This window comes from Hakea prostrata, chromosome 5 (genome assembly GCF_041222555.1).
Source record: "Hakea prostrata isolate BN-2017 chromosome 5, UWA_Hpros_2, whole genome shotgun sequence".
Taxonomy (NCBI): Eukaryota; Viridiplantae; Streptophyta; class Magnoliopsida; order Proteales; family Proteaceae; genus Hakea; species Hakea prostrata.
Window position 1 is genome coordinate 34927153 of NC_142604.1, and position 21365 is coordinate 34948517.

Here is a 21365-nt window from a genome sequence, read left to right on the forward strand (position 1 = left end):
TGATGCTATCTTAGGCATGGATTGGCTAACATCTCACAAGGCAGTCATCTCATGTTTTGAGAAGAAAGTCCAATTTCATCCTATTGGTGGCCTTGTTTTTGAGTTCCAAGGTGACTTGGGAAAACAATGTGAGAAGACTATAGTGGCAACACTTCAAGTCAAGGAACTAGTTGGAGGTGCTAAACTTTGTGCTTCCATAGAAGAAAAGAAGGAAATGAAGTCCATAGAAGATCATGAAGTAGTGAGGAACTTCAGAGATGTTTTTCCTAAGGAACTACCCGGAATACCCCCAGAAAGAGAGTTGGAATTTTCCATTGAATTGGCACCTGGAGTTGCACCTATGTCCAAAGCTTTGTACAGGATGACACCCATGGAGTTGAAAGAACTTCAAGACCAGCTAAATGAGTTACTAAGGAGAGGTTTCATTCAATCTAGTGTATCACCTTGGGGAGCTCTGGTGTTGTTCTTGAAGAAGAAGGATGGAAGTATGAGGATGTGTATCGACTATAAAGAGTTGAAGCAGGCTTACCATCAAGAATAGATATCCTCTACCAAGAATTGATGATTTGTTAGATCAATTGAAGGGAGCCTCAATTTTCTCTAAAATTGATTTGCGGCCATGATATCATCAATTGAGGGTGAAAGCTAGCGATACATGCAAAATGGCTTTTAGGACTCAATATGGTCATTACAAATTTAAAGTGATGCCGTTCAGTCTGACTAATGCACCAACTGCTTTCACGGATTTGATAAATAGGATATTTCATGATGTCTTAGATAAGTTTATCATAGTTTTTATTGATGACATCTTGATCCATTCTAAGGATGAGAAAGAGCATGTTGAACACTTAAGGTTTGCTTTGCAAAGGTTAAGAGAAAAGAAGTTGTATGCGAAGTTTTCCAAGTGTAAGTTTTGGCTTGGGTCATGTTGTATTTGCGGATGGAATCAAAGTGGATCCAGATAAGGTCAAGGTAGTGGCAGATTGGGATCAACCCAAGCTAGTTACCAAGATTAGAAGTTTATTGGGACTTGCTGGATACTATAGGAGATTCATTGAAAATTTCTCTAAGTTATCTGCCCCAATGACAAGATTGACAAAGAAAGGCGTGAAGTTTGGGTGGAGTGAATCATGCGAAAAGAACTTCCAAGAGTTGAAGAAGAGATTGACCAATGCATTGATTCTAACTATTCCTGATAACTCTGAAGGCTTAACGGTTTATATGGATGCATCGAAGATTGGTCTTGGCTGTGTTTTAATGCAACATGGGAAAGTGGTAGCTTTTGCATTACGGTAACTCAAGGATTATGAACCCAACTATCCCACTCATGATCTTCAGTTGGTTGCAGTGGTTTTTTCTTTGAAAATATGGCACCACCATCTTTATGGAGAGAAGATAGCCGTTTTCATTGACCATAAGAGCTTGAAATACTTCTTCACCTAGAAGAAGTTGAATATGAGACAATGTTGGTGGTTGAAGCTAGTAACGGACTACGATTGCGATATCCGGTATAATCCGGGTAAAGCAAATGTAGTGGTCGATGCCTTGAGTAGGAAGAGCACTCAAGGAGTAATTGATCTTAATGTTCTTAGTAAGCCTTTGTTGAACTCTATCATGGAGTTGGAGTTGCAGATTGTGCTGGAAGGTTCTGATGTAATCCTTGCCTCTTTGACAACAAGGCCTACCCTAAGAGATAGGTTCATTACCTAACAGCCTTTAGATCCTTTGTTGTAAGAGAAGTTAGAGAAGATTTCTTTAAACCCTCAAGAGGTGATTGATTTTTCTTTATCCTCCACTAATGTTCTAGTGTATAGAGGAAGAATATGTGTACCAGCGAATGAAGACCTTAGAAAAGAGATTTTGGGTGAAGCACATTACTCTGTGTTTACTATGCATCCCGATAGCACCAAGATGTACAAGGACTTAAAAGAGCACTATTGGTGGGTTGTTCTGAAAAATGATGTTGAAGACTTCGTGGGAAAGTGTGGAACTTGCCAAAGGGTAAAAGCTATTTGACAACCATCTGTAGGTCTTTTGCAACCACTTCATGTGCCAAGTTGGAAGTGGGAGGACATCACGAAAGTCACGGACTTGCCAAAGGGTAAATGCTATTTGACAACCATCTGTAGGTCTTTTGCAACCACTTCATGTGCCAAGTTGGAAGTGGGAGGACATCACGAAAGTCACGGGTTTGCCTCGGACCAATAAAGGAAAAGACACAATGTGGGTAGTAGTTGACTGATTGACAAAGTTGGCACACTTTATTCCTATGAAGATTACCTTCACCATGGACAAACTAGCAATGTTATATGTAGATAATGTGGTGAGATTATATGGTGTGCCGGTGAGAATTGTGTCGGATTGTGATCGAAGATTTACTTCAAGATTTTGGAAGAGTGCAAAAAGCTTTGGGTACCCAGCTGAGTTTAAGTACAGCTCATCATCCCTAAATGGATGGATAGTCTGAGAGAAACATTCAAATTTTGGAGGACATGCTTCATGCTTGTGTAGTTGATATGAGTGGAAGTTAGGATGAACACTTAGCATCAATGGAGTTCGCTTACAACAATAGCTATCAATCTACTATCGGCATGGCACCGTTCAAGGCTTTATATGGACGGACATGTAGAACTTCCCTCTATTGCGATGAAGCAGGAGAACGAAGTGTTTTAGGCCCTGAGTTGATAGAAGCTACTTGAGCTATGGTTGACTTGATTAGAGAAAGAATTAAGGCAGCTCAATCTAGGCAAAAGTCTTATGCAGATAAAAGGAGGACATATCTGGAATTTTGAGTAGGCGAAAGGGATTTTCTTAAGGTCTCACCAATGAGAGGTGTGATGAGGTTCAACATCAAGGGGAAGCTCAAACCAAGATACACTGGTCCTTTTGAGATTATAGAGAAAGTTGGATCTGGTTGCATATCGATTGGCACTTCCAACATCTTTGGCAAGTGTACATAGTGTGTTCCACGTTTCAATGCTTCATCAATGCATAGAGAACCTGGAACACCTATTACCACAAGAACTTGAAGGACTGAGTGCGGATTTGTCTTATGAAGAAGAAGCTGCTGAGATATTGGACCAAAAGGACAAGCAACTCCGAAATCAAACTATTCCTTTGGTGAACATTAGGTGGAAGAATCACACAAGAGAAGAAGCTTCGTGGGTAAAGGAAGATGAAATGCAGGCGCATTATCCTATCCTCTTTGGTGCCTCAAGTACATGAATTTCGGGGACGAAATTTCTTTTAAGGGGAGGAGGAATGTGAAATCCCCCGGATTTTAAACCCGTTAACCCATGTTTCCAAGACCGCGAACTCGGGCCTCGAGTCAGCAACAATTGTGGGCCATTCGAGTCGAGCCTGAAGTTTCTAAAGTGGACCTAATGATTTTGGATGAACCTAGTGATGATTTGATAACTGTCATGGAGTTTAAAAGAAAGAGAGAAGATTAATCACGATGGTGTTAAAAGGCAATTTTGGCACATTCGTAGACCAGTGATGGTGAGTCTGATTGACGAGATTAAGGTATCAAATCGAAGATCGTTGAAACACCTCTCCATCAAACCAAAAATCACCAAAATCGGAGTTCATTTGGGGGCCAAACCAAGGGCCGGTCAAGTGGCAGGTTGGGTGACCAACCCCCCCCCTCCCATTTTTTGTTTCGGGGAAAAATCGGAACTTTGGGTTTTAAAACCGTATTTTATGTTTTAACTCACCTCTAAACGCATTTTTTTTATGCTAGAACAAGGTTAAGGCTATGGGAAGAGGAGAAACCAAAGAGAAGAGCGGATCCCATCCATTCGAAGGTGCTTTGACTTGGATCTTTGTGGAAACATTAGGAAACGTTAGATTTCTTAAATCCTTCTCTTAGACATAGTTTTGTGAGTAAATCTTTTTCTGTCTTTGTTGAGATTTTGGTAGTGGGAGCATGTTAGGTTCATTGTTCATTCCTCAATTCTTGTTTTAATGTTCTTTCCTAGTATAAGTGATAATGGTGTGGTCCCTTGCAAAAGATTTCGCGTTTTGACTCTCTGAGTCGCCCATTGGCGATTTAGGAGAGCCAATTAGTGGCTTTTTTATCTTGATCAAATTGGATCAAATTGAAGGCACCCATAGCACCTTTTTACTACCGATTAAACTTTCCAAGGTTTCTTTTCATTTTGACTTCGAATCGATGGCAAAATTATAGCTTTTAGCCGATGTAGGTTAAAAAGGCGAGTTAGAACCTAGTTTTCTGTTTGGGTTTTTGTGGGAAGATTTTGAGATATTTTTCTAAACCCAAATTAACTTTTACTTTACTTTTTTTAATCCTCTTGCATGATTAGGTTCTTTTTGTCACCTTCTTGTGGGAGAGAATTTTTGATCTTTGGAGAAAAGAATCGAATTGAAAGGTGAGGAATGAATAACCATGTTATACTTAATTATTTGTTGCTATTTTAATTTCTCATGTTAATTTAAATTGTTATAATTTCTATTCACCGTGACATGCTTGTGTGTGAATTTGTGCGTAAGGAAGATGAAGCTATTTGTTTTGATATTGCTCTTTATGTTTGAATCTTATATTATTGCTATGAAAGTGATATGGTAATGTATGAGAAGAAAGAGGAGGAATACTATTATTCTCTTTACCTTGTATTTTCTACTAGGGTTGTGGGTTCGCCCATTACCCTAGTACCCATATGTGGTGCCACTAAACCCAAACGCATGATTGATAGGTGTCCAGAAGTGTTGGGTTAGGAATCCCTATGAGTACTACTACCCTTCCAGTAGGGGTATTTGTCACATCCACCCAGCCGTTACCTTACCTGGCATACTCGAGTGTGTGATCCACTACCCTGAAGACCAAGTATCGGGGAAATCATCCTCCCACATATAAAATAACATAATCATGAACAAGATGTAATCAATGTAACATTGTATAAATAAAGAGAATCAAGATAAGAAGAGAGAATGACAATACAATCAGAGTGCGGAAAGAATGATACCAATATAATAATCAATGTTGAACAATCATATGTAAAGTGTGAGGAAAATCACTCCACATAACACTGCGAAAATGAAGCTCAAAACTAAAAGGAAAAGATTACAACCGATTCCCAAAAGAAAGGAAAGAAAAGAAATAATCAAACTAAACTTAGGTCTCTTCCGTCTCATAAAGAATGTCTCTAAACATAAACTAGAGAAACTAAACACGACCACTTCCATTCCAAAATAGGGCTAATCCTGGTACGCAACATGATCACATGAGGGATCTTCACCGTAATCTTCGTAACAACTAGCACCTTGAAAGTAGTATGCATCATCGGCTTGCGCTTCATAGTACTGGCTGTCATACTTGTCAGGACCTGCAGGTTAGTTTAACAAAGATATTTGTAAAAAAGGAGTGAGTTCAAAAGAACTCAGCAAGGCAAGTTATTCCATAACAACATAAATAACATGATAGCAAAACATAGTAGATGAAATGATATGAGACAGACAATGCATATATGAATCTAACTCCATGTATGCTAGTCTCTATAGGCAGACATGCTTTAAGTCATAGCACCCTACTCCTCTAAGTAGGTCTCAAATCACTCTCCCTCTCCGATATCTTGGGTTCTCCATTGGTAATTGTGTCCTACATCCTTCAGGACATTCCATGGCTGGGGTTTAGGTCACCTCTCTCTCACATCACCATTGGTCTGAGTATTGGCACATATCAAGGTAAAGCCTCGCCAAATGCAAGCCATCTATTTGGTTTTATCAAGTAAGAGTTAGATACTTCCATTCCTCGCCCCGAGCAATCAAAAACTTACAGGATACTCAAAGCTCAAGTCAAGTCAAGCTATCTTGGACTAAGAGCCAAAGTCAAGATGAGTATCAAGTTTGATGCACAAGATCAAGTCAAAATTCAAGTCGGAAGATCAAGACTTAGGTTGAATTAGGGCTTAGGACACTCGCATACACACATATGTAAATTCATTGATAATATGTTATTCATATCACTAGACTGACCTAGGACATGTTAGTAAGGTGTATGAGGCTTTTAGGGTTGACCAAAAAGTTCAAAAACCCAAGCCAAGTCCAAGCCCCAAAATGATTCAGCAAATGTGCACCAGGACGGTCGACCGTCTAGTTTTGTGATAGACTTCTTAAGTCACAGTAGGCCAATTCCATCTAGCAGATGGAATTCCATTTGGGCTACTTAAGCCAGAAGGACGACCGTCTGACTAGACGAACGACCGTCTGATCAGACAGTCGACCATTTGGTCCTGGCTTAACTTAAACGGCTAGTTTATAACGGCTAGATTTTCAGACGGACGACCGTCTGGAGTAAAATTTCACTGAAATTTTAAATCCGTTGGGAGGTTGGGCCAAACAATTGGAGGACTTCTTTATAAGCCCAACCACCCCCATTTGAGGGGTTTAATATTGCCAACTAAGCTATTACTCCCTCACAAGTGAAAAAGCCATTATTGAATGTTCTAGAATTTACTACTAATCCTAAAACTCCATTCAACTTTAAGGAACATTCCAAAGTTGCTAAGCAAGCTCATTAGAGTCAAGTTTGGAGTTATTGAAGGTTATTGGAACATTTTATTGATGCATTGCGTTTCTTGAAGCATTCATTCATTGCATCACATTCACACAAGGGGTAAAGTGTCACTCTCTTTGTTAGGTAATATCCAACACTTCTTATACTTGTATTGATTGTGGTATTCTAGTCTAGGTTGATTAGAATTTGTTAGAGGGTGCTCTTGCCCTACTTGATCAAGAAATATTGTAAAGGGTACTCTTGCCCTGCAAAAAGATTGTAAGGGTTCGATTCTCTACCCATTGTATTGAAAGAGATTCATTAGTGGAATACTCTGTTGAGGCTAAGAGAGGATTGAACGTAGACTTATAAAGTCAAACCATTATAAATTCTTGTGTTGTAATTGCTTGATAGTTTCTCATTTCATTTAAATTATTAATTTACTTTGAAATTGCAATTAAACCAAGAATTTGGGATAATCCACTAGGTACAACCTAATCACCCCCCCTAGGTTGCACCGACAACCAAGAACAATTCATCTTGTGCTCCCTATTATTTTTCTAAATTTTGTCCATTCATCAACTTGACATCCAGAACACATTCCTACATGGGGTAAAGACGAGGTTTTTATGTCTCAGCCTCTAGGGTTCATTGATAGATTATGCCCTAGACATGTCTATCATTACATCATTCTCTTTAGAGCAAATTGCACTAGCACTCCAAAATGGAGGTCTTAAAGCACTAACACTCCACTTTATGTATAAAAAGCACAGGGACGTCAAAATTGGATTTTCGTTGGATATATTTGTCAAGTTTATCACTGAAAACAGTTAAATCATTGTTTATTTTCAAAAATATCCCCATAATAAACAGTGTCTGAAAGATTTTCAATGATAATTGGACAAATATATCCAACGAAAATTGAATTTTGGGGTCTCTGTGTTTTTTAAACATAAAGTGGGGTGTCAGTGCTTTAAGGCCTTCATTTTGGGGTGCCAGTGCAATTTGCTCTTCTCTTTATGATTTAAGAAAGGCTCCACGTGCTTGATATGAATGCTTGAGCTCCTTCTTACCATTTTCTTCAAACTATGGCTTATGTTTTTGTCATGGTGAATTTGGAACCACTGCACCTCTTCTTAGTGTCAATGTTCTTCAAACACATACAATAATAATCCTCTCTCAACACCAATATCTCTCAAATTTATTATAGAGGGTTCGCATGTCAAATTTAAAGCATTCTCCACTCCTATGGTGGTTTCTCTGGTTCTCACCAAGTCAGTTTGGATAGCTGATGCATGATTCAACCTTATACAGGACCATTGTAAGAGCTCTACATTATGCAATATGAAGTCGTCCTGATATTCAATTTGTAGTAAATGAAGCCTATCAATTCATGCATGATTGCCCAACTGTTGATCATTGAACCAATGTTTAGCGAATTCTACTATATCTCAAACACTTCGGATCATGGTTTGATGTTTTTAGATAAACATAAATACATTTCTCAGCATTCTTTGATGCCAACTTGGCAAGCTGTCCTAATGATCACAAGTCAAGTGGAGGAAGTGCAACATGGTAGTAATTTGATTTCCTAGAGCTCTAGTAAACAAACTACCAGTGCATGCTCTAGTATTGAGGCTGAATACAGGATTCTTGCCAACAACAATATTGGACTAACCTGGGTTTAATCATTACTCAAGGATTTATAAATCTAGATGAGGGGTTGCATCAAGTGATGGACCATTGAGGATGATTGACGAGGGCTGCAGAGCTGAAGATATAGTTAAGCTATGGAATTGCAAGCATTGTTGGGTCAACTGTAAAAGGTAATAGAGGTTTGGCTTCCATTAAAAACGGATTGCAGCATAAGTGCAATCACGAAATAATCACACGTTGGACAAAACCAATCATTATTGCATATTCGTATGCCCTTTACCTGGATCTGGACTAGCTACATATTTACAATTGATACCATGAGGTTTCTTCAAACACAAAATGACATAGATTCTCATGAAATAAAGCAAGTACATACCAACAAGTTTCTTTTTATTACAGTGAATGAAGGAGATCTTCATTTAACAAATAACTTCTCTACTCTAACTTTCTTTTATCACAGGAAATGAAGGAGATCTTCATTTTACAAATTTTTTTGTTTCCTAAGACTTTCTATAAAAAATAAAAAATAAAATAAAATTTTATTACATCATCTTTTTAGTTTGACTATAGAGGGAGAGCAAGTCATCAAGCACAAAAAACGTGTCCTCCCTTCAGAAAGTTTTGGCAAATTTTTAACCAAAACTTCCTATCTGGTTCTGCAAGCTCCAATCTTGATTTCACATTATCAGCAAAATCTTTCTGTAGCAAAATCAAATAAAAAAATAAGTTCTCCTTCAAAAAGGAATTAATCATGCTAATGAAGTAGCATAAAATAAGTGACTGTTTACCTTTATGGAGTAGTTGTTAGTAAGACGATCAATTATATTACATAAGATGTCTTTGGTGTACTCCGGATGGCCTTGAATGCCTAATATGTTGTGGTCAAGAACAAACATCTCCACTCCTGTCTGGTTGGAGAAAGCAATCACTTTGGCACCCAATGGAACCTCTCTTACCTATTCCGTTGAGTTAAATGTTATTAATAGCTATCAAACTTCCAAATTGATATGAAATGAGATAATAAATTAAGCACCATAAAAATAGAAAGTCCACACATGCACAGTTGAGAGAGAGACAGATCGAGAGGGAGAAGAGAAGGTGAGCAAGACTATGTACCTCATCTTGGTGACACTCAATAATGGTGAGAGTGGATGGAATCTCCTGTAGGCCATCAAAGATGCTACAGGGCGGCAACTCCCCTACCATGTTTACTTCCCTCAACCCAAGGTCCCATCCACCTGAAGCTCTATCAACCTTACCACCAAGTGCTCGGCACAAGACCTACTCAATGAAACAAACAGAACAGACCAAGATGTAAGCGCTAGACTAGGAAGAGATGAACATTTTAAGAAAGTGCAAGAAGAAGCTCATTAATGATCAAAGCCTATATAAAAGAATACCTGATGGCCAAAGCATATCCCCAGCACCTTCTTCCCCATGGAGTCCAGTTTACGCAGCAGAGAGCAAAGCTTCAAGATCCATGAGTCATTTCCATAAGCATCATAAGGACTACCACTGATTACAAAACCATGATACTTATCAAGGTCATCAAAGTCAGGGAACACTCCATCGACAACACTAAACATATCCCATGTTTCGCCTTCATCTGCAAATGCATTCTGAAACACATTGAAGTACCCACCATACACTTTTTTCACATAGTCCGAGTCCCTGGCAGCCATCAGTAAAGCATATCTCTTCTCCCCAGCAGCTTCCATCCTCAAGAAACCAAAAGGAAACAAAACAGAAATAGACAGGAATAGAAGCTATAGACTTTCTGTAGAGGATTCAGAAACGTTCGAATTGATGTGAAAAAGAGCCTGAACGAGGTGGTATTTATAGAGGTGTAGTACGTTACCCGGTTTATCCTGTGCAAGGAATTTTTCGACTGTTAGTTTCCTCAGTTGATTCTTCTGTCGCCTGTAACTTGGTATACAAAGTCGGCTTTTTCTTTCCTTCTCTTTTCTTAATGTGAATACGAACCACCTCAGGTTGGCCTCTTTATAAACCGTCATCTGTTACTTATTCTTGGTTTTTAATCGACCGATTTGAAAAGGATAGATCTGAGTCTGTCGTCCTGTTTCAGTCACTTTTTATATTTAATTGACAATAATACCTTAACAGAAAAGGTCCGATTGATTCTTGTGGAAAAAACTAAGAACTGATGGTGGTGGAAGAAACTTCATCTTCCCTCTTTAGCAAAATCCGAAGAAAAAACTTGGTCTTCCTTCGGTTTTGACTTTTTTCTTTTATTCTTTTTATTAAAAGTTCTCACCTAAACAAGGGAAAATTCCTTGGTTTGATCTAGTAATGCATTTTTGGCCATTGTGGCCCAATCGAGGGTGCAATATTTCAGGGAGACTTGGGGTTTCGCTGGTTGGCGAACTCAGTAAAATCCCAAATGTTGTCAAAATTTGGGTGACATTTGCAGGATTCCTGTCACTTTCTTTTTTTTATAAATATTTTTTATAACCTGTTGGAATTTATTAATTTGATTAATAAATTAAATGCCCAAGGGCAATATTGGAAACTCACTATTAGGGCGGTTACAAAATAGGGTTATATATTTTGGTAACCACCGCATTAGTGAGTAAGAAGGTGAGTGATTCATTCGCAAGAGCGAATCTCTAAGAAAACGGCGGCTCCATCTCTCTCTCCCTCTCTCTTAGAATCGCAGGCTTAGAAATTCTTCTTTCCTAGTATTTGATCTTCATTCCATTAATCCACGGCATTTGGGTTGTGGATATTATTCCCTTTCCCTGTGATTGAGGAATCTCGCCGGTATATCTTTGGTGGTGGAACGAGAACGTGGATCTAGACTTCCGCTGCGAATACTTCAAGTAAGGGAAAGCAAATCCAGGTAAGGAATTTTTCCCCATCAATTAATTGAATTGAATTACTTTTGATGTATTACCTACATTGGTATCAGAGCCAGGTTCCCACGCTTATTGTTCCTCCCCATTGTTTAATTTTATTGTATGGATCCAATGGGAGGATCAAGGGTTTAATATGAAACCCATGGGAGAATTGATAGGGTTTTTGGAAACCTTTAATTTTGATTCGGATCCGAGTGGGAGGCCCTTGTGAATTTCCCTAATGAAGATTTGCATGAATTGATAATCCATGATGATAATTTTTTGTTTAAAATTTATTGTTGGATTTTTTCATGTGTTTTTGGATGATTTTTGAGTGAAAAAACGTGTTTTACCGTTTTTTTCCGTTCAAGAAAAAATTGAAAAATCGCCGTTTTTTGGTCACTGTGGACCAGACGGTCGTCCGTCTATTATCAGAGTGGTCACAGTGACCCAAATGGAATTTCCGTCTGGGAGACGGTCATCCGTCTGGTCACAAAATGCCAGACGGAATTTCCGTCTGGGCAGACGGTCATCCGTCTGGGCATAAAAGGCAGACGGAATTCCGTCTGGGCAGACGGCAGTCTGTCTGGGAGATGGATTTTTTTGGATATTGGTCTCGTCCGATTCGAGAATGTGTTTCTAACTTATGGACACCAATGGCCCGACGATCTGTGTGATGTTTGGGCATTGAGGGCCTATTGGGGTCTAGTGGGAGCTAATGAGGTAGAAGTGTTCTGTGTGAACCACCTCATAGCTTTAACATGATTGCATGTTTTATTTTAATAAAACTATTTTTTTTTATTTATGGGTCTATCAATCATGTTTCTTGCACAGAATGAAGCTAGTGTATAAGTCTATGTGGGTTTGCATGAGAATTTGATTGAATGTTTTTTTAGCATCTCTTTTGGTTTAAGTGCTTATCCCATAGGTTGACTATGCTAGTGTGATTTGTTGTTGCATGAGTTGTGTTTTATGCTAGATTTATTGAACTCATTCTTGTATGTAATATCTCTAGAATAAATGGCTGCTACCAAGAGCATTGTTGCTGACCTCACTAAAGGAGATAAGCTAAATGAGAGGAATTATGACCTCTGGCACCGAAAGGTGCAATATCTCCTGGAAGAGCAAGATATCTTGGAGACCATAAACCGGGACCATGAACCCACCCGAGGAAGGTACCACTGCACAGCATCGCAGGGACCTTGATATATACAATGCTTGGAAGAGGAAAGACCGGGTAGCCAGGATTACAATCCTGAGCTCCATGAGGGATGACCTGATGCTTCGTTATGAGAAGCATAGGACTGCAAAGTCTTTGTGGGAGGCTGTGAAGTTCCAGTATGGAGGGACTTCCACCACAAGAGGCCGCCAGCTCGGACTCACTTTTGACGGTTATAAGATGCGCCAGGGTCACACCATGAGGCAGCATATAACCATCATGTCTAACATGATTAGTGAGTTGAGCGCATGTGGGCGCCAGAAGACTGATGAGGAGCAAGTCTCCGCAGTCATCGAGGTCATTGCCAAAGACTTGGGAGCATATGAAGATCTTCTTGACTCATGCCGATGAGGTCAAGACTTTCGATCAAGCCGCCAAGCACCTTGAGCTTGATGAGGATCGGATGTTGGCCGATACCCCTCAAATCGATGTATTTTTGCTGCTGAAGCTAGCACTAGTAAGGGTGCGAGGCTTCAAGCGCAAGAGAGAGAAAGCTCAACCTCAGCGGTCCAAGCAAAGTAACTAGGGTGGGAACAAAAACAAGAGTGGGCCCAAGCGTTCAAGGGGGACTAGTGCTGGCAAGAAGAAATCAGCTTTGATTTGCTTCAAGTGCCGAAAGCCTGGTCATTTTGCTCGTGATTGCACTGAGCAAGAGGTATGTCTTGTGTGTTATACCTCATCTTGTTATGTAACAAGTTCTACTATGCTTGCTGAACTAAATCCTTTGTGGATTGTTGATTCAGGTGCGACAGAACACATAACAAGGGAACGCTCGAGCTTCGTGGAATACCGTCGTATTCCAAGAGGAAGCAAAAGGATAACGATGGGGAACAGCTCAAGCGTGGAGGTTCATGGCATAGGCACATGCAAATTAGTTTTGCGGAGGTGGCCGGATGGTTGTTACTCCATGATGTCTTGTATGCTCCGGACATTCGGCGAAATCTTGTTTCTGTTATTTATCTTTTAAGACATGGTTTTAGAATTGTATTTGAAAACAATTCTTTGGTTTTGTATCTCGGGTGATACGGTTTATGGTTATGGTTTTCTTGATAATGGTTTCATTGTATTGGATACAATTGATTATTCATTTAATTCTAGTAATGCTTTTGTTTGCCAAAATCCTGTGTGTATTGATTCTAATTTGTGGCATGCTAGACTAGGACATATTGGCTTAGATAGGATGAACAGGTTGGCAAGAGAAGGTCTCTTAGGCCAAGGTTCACTATCCGATTTGCCAACCTGTGAGTCATGTCTAGCGGGGAAAAGCAACTAGAAAACCATTTAAAAAGGCTTTGAGAGCCTCTCTTCCTTTATAACTTATCCATTCGGATGTGTGTGGACCCATGAATGTGCATACTAGAAAAGGACAGTCATATTTCATCACATTCATAGATGACTATACAAGGTATGGTCACATTTATCTAATTTCTCATAAGTCAGAAGCTCTGGAATGTTTTAAGAAATTCATGAGCTTGGTTGAGAATCGATTAGATAAAAGGATTAAAACTCTTAGAACGGATAGAGGAAGAGAGTATCTCTCCGATATGTTCAAAGGGTTATGTGATGAAAAGGGGATATCTAGACAACTTACTATTCCAAGGACTCCACAACAAAATGGGGTTGCTGAGAGGAGGAATAGAACCTTGCTAGACATGGTGAGATCCATGATGGCGCAGGCAAATCTACCCATCTCTTATTGGGGAGATGCTTTGCTTGATCGCGGCCTATATCCTCAACAGAGTTCCAACCAAATCGGTTCCTTCCACACCATATGAGTTGTGGACCGGAAGGAAGCCAGATTTGAGTTACTTGCGCGCATGGGGATGTGCAGCATATGTTCACTCTACTTCTCACCAATATGGAAAGCTTGGACCCAGAGGAAGAAAGTGTATCTTTGTGAGATATTCTGAACCCTCAAAGGGCCATGTCTTCATTGGACTAGGTGAGAGTGAGAGGAGAACGGAACTTGAGTCTAGGGATGCAACATTCTTGGAGAATGATTTTCCATCTCTTTCAGGAGTTAACAAAGAATCATTGGAATTCTTTGAGATACAAGATAGTGGTCTTGTCACTCCAGGGATTCAGATTCTGGATAATGAACCCGGGGTTCATCCGGAAGATCCTAGTGGGAGTGGGAGTGCAGATGTGATAGCTACCTTAGACGGTGAGCAATCTGACATGCACTTGCGGGGTAGTGGGCGCGGGCTAGTTCCTCGTCGACGTTTCGACATAGAGGATGAAGCCTACATGGTAACTCCTGAAGAGATCGACTGTGAGATGATTTCAGTCGATGAGCATGAACCAAAGAGCGTGCAGGAAGCTCTTGCGGGGTCAAGCTCAAAGGAATGGTTAAAAGCAATAAAGGAAGAGTTGGAGTCGATGAAAGTTAATCATGTTTGGGACTTGGTTGACTTGCCGCCAGGCCGAAAGGCGATTGGGAACAAGTGGGTTCTCAAGATCAAAAGAAAGGCGGATGGATCTATTGAGAGATTCAAGGCTCGTTTAGTGGCTAAGGGCTACACCCAACGAGAGGGCGTTGATTATGAGGAAACTTTTTCCCCTGTGGTTACGTTTGCCTCAATTCGCCTCATACTAGCCATTGTTGCTCAGTTGGACTTGGAGCTTTATCAGATGGATGTAAAAACTGCTTTTCTCAATGGAGAACTTGAGGAAGAGATCTATATGGATCAACCTCAAGGCTTTGAAGCACATGGACTTGAGCGTAAAGTGTGCAAGCTTAAGAAGTCCATATATGGCTTAAAGCAAGCATCTAGACAAGTGGAATGTGCGCTTCCACCAAGCTATGATGGAAAATGGTTTTTCCATGCTTGAGGAAGACCAACTGTGTTTACACCAAGAGAGATCGATAATAATTATGTCATTCGACACCGTACGTAGATGACATACTTATGGCTAGCAATAGCAAGGAGCTATTGGAAACCATTAAGAAATGGTTGTCCTCCGTATTTGATATGAAGGACATGGGTGAAGCAAGCTATGTGCTTGGTGTCAAGATTGTCAGAAATAGGCAAAAGAGATTACTTGGGTTTATCTCAAGAGACCTATATTGACAATGTCTTGACGAGATACCAGATGCACACTCGCAAACCAATTGATACTCCGGTGGAGAAGGGTTTGCATTTGAGCCTTGATATGGGTCCTAAGGCTCCAGAGGAGAAAACCAAGATGGAAAGAGTTCCATATTCCAGGAAGTGGGTAGCCTTATGTACGCTATGATGTGTACTAGGCCGGATATTTGTTATGCGGTGGGTTTGGTTAGTCGGTACCAATCAAACCCGGGCATAGAGCACTGGAAACGATCAAGAGGATATTGAGATATCTCGGAGGAACGAGTAACTACATGTTGTGTTACCAAGGATCGGATTTGCGGTTAGTTGGCTATAGTGATGCCGACCGGGCTGGAGACATCGATGAGCGCAAATCAACCTCTGGATATGCTTTCTTGCTGAATGGCGGGGCCATTTCGTGGTGTAGCAAGAAGCACGCTTGTATATCCCTCTCGACCATGGAAGCAGAGTATGTGGCATGCTCCGCTGCGGTTCAAGAGGCTGTTTGGTTGAGGAGATTCCTTCGACATCTTGGGATTGTGATGACATCCAAAGAGGCTGCCCTTGTCTCTCTGTGATAGTACGGCAGCTCTTAGCTATGTCAAGGAGCCCAAGTATCATGGGAAGACCAAACATATACGGTTGAGATATCACTTTGTTAGAGACATTACATCAAGAAAGAAAGTTGTACTTAAGCACATATCTACTAATTTGATGGTAGCTGACCCTCTTACCAAACCTATAGCCAAGGATGTTTTTATTTCTCATGTAAAATCCTTGGGCTTGCGTAGATTGTGACTTATTTTTGTACTGAGACTTTCTTATTAATGAAAAATATGAGTTCATTCCAGCATTTTTTTTATTCACTTTCTGTGTGATTGTGTTTCTTCTAGCATAAAACAACATATGTCAATAGGCAAGAGAATGGCTCGCTCACACGAGCATTCGCCTCTGGTGCCTTGGAGGCGAGCAGAGATGAGACGGATTGTGAATGACTTTGTGTAGGTCAATTCATAATCATGATGTCGCCTTGATTTGGAATCAAGATGAGTTTCTCTATTGTGAAGAGAATCGACATGAATGTTCCCACTATTCATGTTGCCTATAGGAGCCAAGTGCGAGTACTTTATGTGGCGCTAGGGTGGCGACAATAAAGTAACTCGGGTTAGGCGCAAGGGGTTGCGACTGGACTAAGACCTGTATGGTGTTGAGATGGACATACGTTCTATTGTATATAGAATGCTCCACCATAGCACATATATCATACTATGTGTGCTTAGCGATCATTGGAAATGAGAGGATGGATCCCTGCTCCTCTCATTGTGTGAGTCCTGGACCTTATGGTCCATTAGTGTTCTTAGTGACTTTCGACGACATCATGAAACGAAGGGTTGATGTGGCTACTTTGGGGTGTTACCTATGGTCATGATTGATTCGACCTAAAGGGGCACTACCGGGAAAGGAGTCAATCCTAAGTGTAGTGATGGTTTGGACGAAAGGAAAGGTTTGATTCAACTGCACCCTAAAAAGTGTTTGCTGGCGCCAACTGTATGTGTTACAGTAGTGAACATTTTAAGGACAAGAAGGTGATCTCTAAGAGGGATCGAGATACCTTTAGTCTGGTGAGTTTGAATAAACCTAGGACATTGTGTTATACTAATGCTTATTTGATTTGTTTCTATGAGTGATGTGCCATTCTGGCCTTCTCGGGAAGGTTTCTAGTTTGGGGCTCACGCGTGGGTGTATATCACCGGTCGCACAACCCATTTTGCCAGTATGATTGTGGATATTAGTGTCTGGGACACAGGTGGTCTATGTATCTGGGATACATAGTGAAGAGATCAATATATATGTATATCTGGGATATGCATGTGTGTCTGGGACACAAGAGGTTTATGTCTCTGGGATACATAGCAGAGAGATTGAATGTGTATATCTGGGATATACAAGTGTGTCTGGGACACATTGAAAGATTAACACTTGCCCTTGTGCAAGTGGGAGCTGTTGGAATTTATTAATTTGATTAATAAATTAAATGCCCAAGGGCAATATTGGAAACTCACTATTAGGGCGGTTACAAAATAGGGTTATATATTTTGGTAACCACCGCATTAGTGAGTAAGAAAGTGAGTGATTCATTCGCAAGAGCGAATCTCTAAGAAAACGGCGGCTCCATCTCTCTCTCCCTCTCTCTTAGAATCGTAGGCTTAAAAATTCTTCTTTCCTAGTATTTGATCTTCATTCCATTAATCCACGGCATTTGGGTTGTGGATATTATTCCCTTTCCCTGTGATTGAGGAATCTCGCTGGTAAATCTTTGGTGGTGGAACGAGAACGTGGATCTAGACTTCCGCTGCGAATACTTCAAGTAAGGGAAAGCAAATCCAGGTAAGGAATTTTTCCACATCAATTAATTGAATTGAATTACTTTTGATGTATTACCTACATAACCAAAAGAAGAAAAAAAAAAAAAAAAAACAGTAATTAGTACCTACTTGCTCACCCGCAACAACAGTTGCCCCCAATACACCATTCATCGCTGGTTCCTACTCATAATTGATAGCAACTAAACCATCAGAAACAAAATGTAGGACGTCTAGATGCATCCAAATCAAGATATTTAAGAAAAGCTTCATAGTAATAGTTACATAGCAGCACTATCCTCTCCCAATGGGAGGCTCTGATGCACTGTGAATACTTTCTCTAAAGTTACATCTACCTTCTTGAATTCCTCTGCCAGAGAACCCTTTTTACTTGTTACTACTTTCTTCACTGCGTGAGCCTTCTTCGGACGACCAGATTTCCGACGAGGAGAACCTTCAGCCCGCACTGATACAGACGAAGACGAAAGTTGAAGAACTACTTTCAATTGCAAATATTACCTTAATGATTTGATTTCTATGCATAAATTTATAGATTTAGTGAACCTTATTTTATAATTTCAACCAGACATAATTTCATTTGCATATTTGTTTCCAATTATGACAACCTTAGGGTTTGTTTGGTTACTCGAGTCTGGATATTTCAAAAATCTAAAGATTTCAAATTTATAGAGTCGTAGTTCATAAAATTAACTTTTTGGTTAGCCTAAATTTTTTGAATGAAATCTGTAGATTCATCATGAAAAAACATATCTGGAGTTATGGTTCAAATGTTTAACACTTTTATAGTTGGGGTGAAATTTCTGGATTTCACTTCACACCCATAAGTCTACAGATTCACTTTTTTAATGTAAAAAGGTAAATTTCTAGATTTCATGAACCTTGGGATTCACACAACCAAACCGGTATAAAATCTCCCAATATAATTTCAAATGTTACCTTTAAAATTTGGTTTTCAATTATAATTTCAATTAATCTTATCAGTTTCTAATTATGCATTTTAATTTTCAATCAACCTTACTATACTTTATTGTGTTTCCATCAATCAACATTACCTTTTGCCCTAATTTCATATATAAATGAGAAAATTTTCCAAAAAGTTTGTCTAACAAAAAAAAAAAAAAAAAAAAAAAAAAAAGACGAAACATCGCCCAAAAATCAACGAGAAATTGAAGAACTGGCGATTTCTTGCCGATTTTTCGCCAATATATGGCATATATCTTATCAAAAGAACATCTCGTGTTGCCTCCTTTTGAAACAGCAAAGCATCGCCAAGTTTCAACGATATTTTACCCAAAAATTTTACCTTGGTCCTGTCCGGCCCTCAGCCCAAATAGGGGTTGGGTTCAAGATTTTGGCCCGAACGGGTTCAGAATCGAGAGCTTGGAACCCTAATCTAATCTTGATTTTGGCTTTGAATTCTAATCTTGACCTACATTGAAATCCCTAAATGTTGTCAAAATTTCAGGGATATTTGCAGAGATTTCAGTCACTTTCTTTTTTCTATAAATAATTATATTTGAAAGAGATACAAATATTACATTAATGATTTGATTTCTAAGCATAAATTTATAGATTTAGTGAACCTTATTTTATAATTTCAATTACATATTTTGTTTCCAATTATAATTTCAATCAACCCGACATAATTTCATTTGTATATTTATTTCCAATTATAACAGCCTTACATAATTTCAGTTGCATCTTTGTTTCCAATTATAATTTCAAACATCACCTTTAAAATTTGGTTATCAATTATAATTTCAATTAATCTTATCAGTTTCTAATTATGCATTTTAATTTTCAATCAACCTTATTGTACTTTATTGTGTTTCCATCAATCAACCTTACATGTTGCCCTAATTTCGTATATAAATGAAAAAAAAAAGTGCCAAAAAGTTTGTCTAACAAAAAAAAAAAAAAAAAAAACCAAAAATCAACGAGAAATTGAAGAATTGGCAATTTCTTGGCGATTTTTCGCCAATATGGCATATATCGTATCAAAAGAACATCTCGTGTTGCCTCCTTTTGAAACAGTGAAACATCGCCGAGTTTCAGTGATATTTTGCCCAAAATTTTTACCTTGGTCCTGTCCAGCCCTAAGCCCAAATAAGGATTGGGTTCAAGATTTTGGCCCTAACAGGTTCAGAACCAAGGGCTTGGAATTAGTCATTGTCCTATGCTAGCTAGCCCTAATCCTAATCTTGATTTTGGCTTTGAATTCAAAGGTAATCCTGACCTGGATTTTTGTCTCTAGTCTTGACCTTAATTTTAATCAATTTGACAATAATATTTACCCTCGTATTAACTTTGATTCGCCCTCATATTGACCTTGATTCATTTCAACCTCAGGGTTCCAATTCTTCAATTTTCTGCATGATTTTTGTCATCAAATTTATTAGTAGCTTGGAAGTTCCATTCCTTCTTTAATTTACTTTTCTATATCAGATGATTCAAATTTATTAACAGGTTATATTATGAAAGTTTTATGATTTCTTTTTACTTTTTGTTGCATTTAATTGAGATATTATTGATGTTAGATTTAATAGTGGTGACACAGATAGTAAATGATAGATTGGAAGTTATATTGTTTTTATTTATTATTTACTATATCAAATGATTTAGATTTAATAGCTAGTTAAATTGTGGATTTTTTTTTTATTTGTTTGTTGCGCATCTAGTTGAGATACTATTATGTTGGATTTAACACATAACTAATGATAATAGTTTGGTCAATGCAGGGTTGGTAGAGTAGTAAAATCCAAAGGAAGATAATCTTGAAAAAAAATTTGAAGAAAAAAAGCCCTAGCGATGATATCGGAAGAGAGCTTAGCGGTGATTGGTGCTTCGACGGAGGAACTCGATCAATTGAAAAGAAGTAGCAAGAAAGTAAAGCGTGGACGACCATGCCAAGGGGATGATCCAAAAAATTCTTCTTTTCCTTGTTCGCAGGTTGACACGGATAGAGGCGCATGGAATTCTCCTTCCTCTGGATACGGTTAGAGGTGCAATATCCACCTCTCGAATAGAAGATGACCAGAAGATGTCTTATGACCAGAAGATGGAAGACAAAGGATATGACAACGATGAGTTTTCCTATGAGGGGCTTTCAGATTGGGAGATGGATAGTGAGGAGATTGATGAAGAAATTCTTAAGGAGGATGAGAAATTATGGCTGACAATTGTGTTATCAAAAAAGGAAAAGGAGAGGCTGCGAGCTCCTTGGCAACAATCGCTCATAATTAAATTAGTAGGGCGATCGACGGGATTCTTGTTCTTATCTAAGCGTCTGCTTGTACTATGGAAACCGGTAGGCTCTCTAGACCTAATTGATATAAGGAATGAATTTTTCATTGCAAAATTTGGAGCAAAGGAAGACTACAGGAAAGTGCTAACTAAGGGTCCTTGGATTGTTGGCGATCATTACCTCTCCATTAGAAAGTGGGAACCTGATTTTAACTCAGCAGAAGCAGAGGTTCGAAAATTAGTGGTGTGGGTACAGTTCCCAGGAGTTTCAATTGAATACTTTGATACACACTTCTTATCTAATCTTGCAAGAAGGATAGGGAAGGTTATTAAAGTTGATTCCACTACGGAGGCTGCCACACGAGGAAGGTTTGCAAGGGTCTGTGTGGAGATATATTTGCAAAAACCATTATTATCTAAATTCAG

General features: G+C 39.1%; 1 protein-coding gene across 1 annotated transcript; it reads right to left on the bottom strand.

The window, feature by feature from the left end:
- Positions 1 to 600: 600 nt before the first annotated feature.
- LOC149015868 (gamma-glutamyl peptidase 5-like) lies at positions 601 to 9949 on the bottom strand. Its single transcript, XM_089156620.1, has 5 exons — positions 9571 to 9949; positions 9287 to 9451; positions 8959 to 9126; positions 8771 to 8869; positions 601 to 645 (listed from the first exon to the last, which is right to left on the bottom strand). The coding sequence occupies exons 1-5, from the start codon at positions 9886 to 9888 to the stop codon at positions 601 to 603; spliced, it is 795 nt and encodes a 264-aa protein (XP_089012746.1). The 5' UTR covers positions 9889 to 9949.
- Positions 9950 to 21365: the final 11416 nt, after the last annotated feature.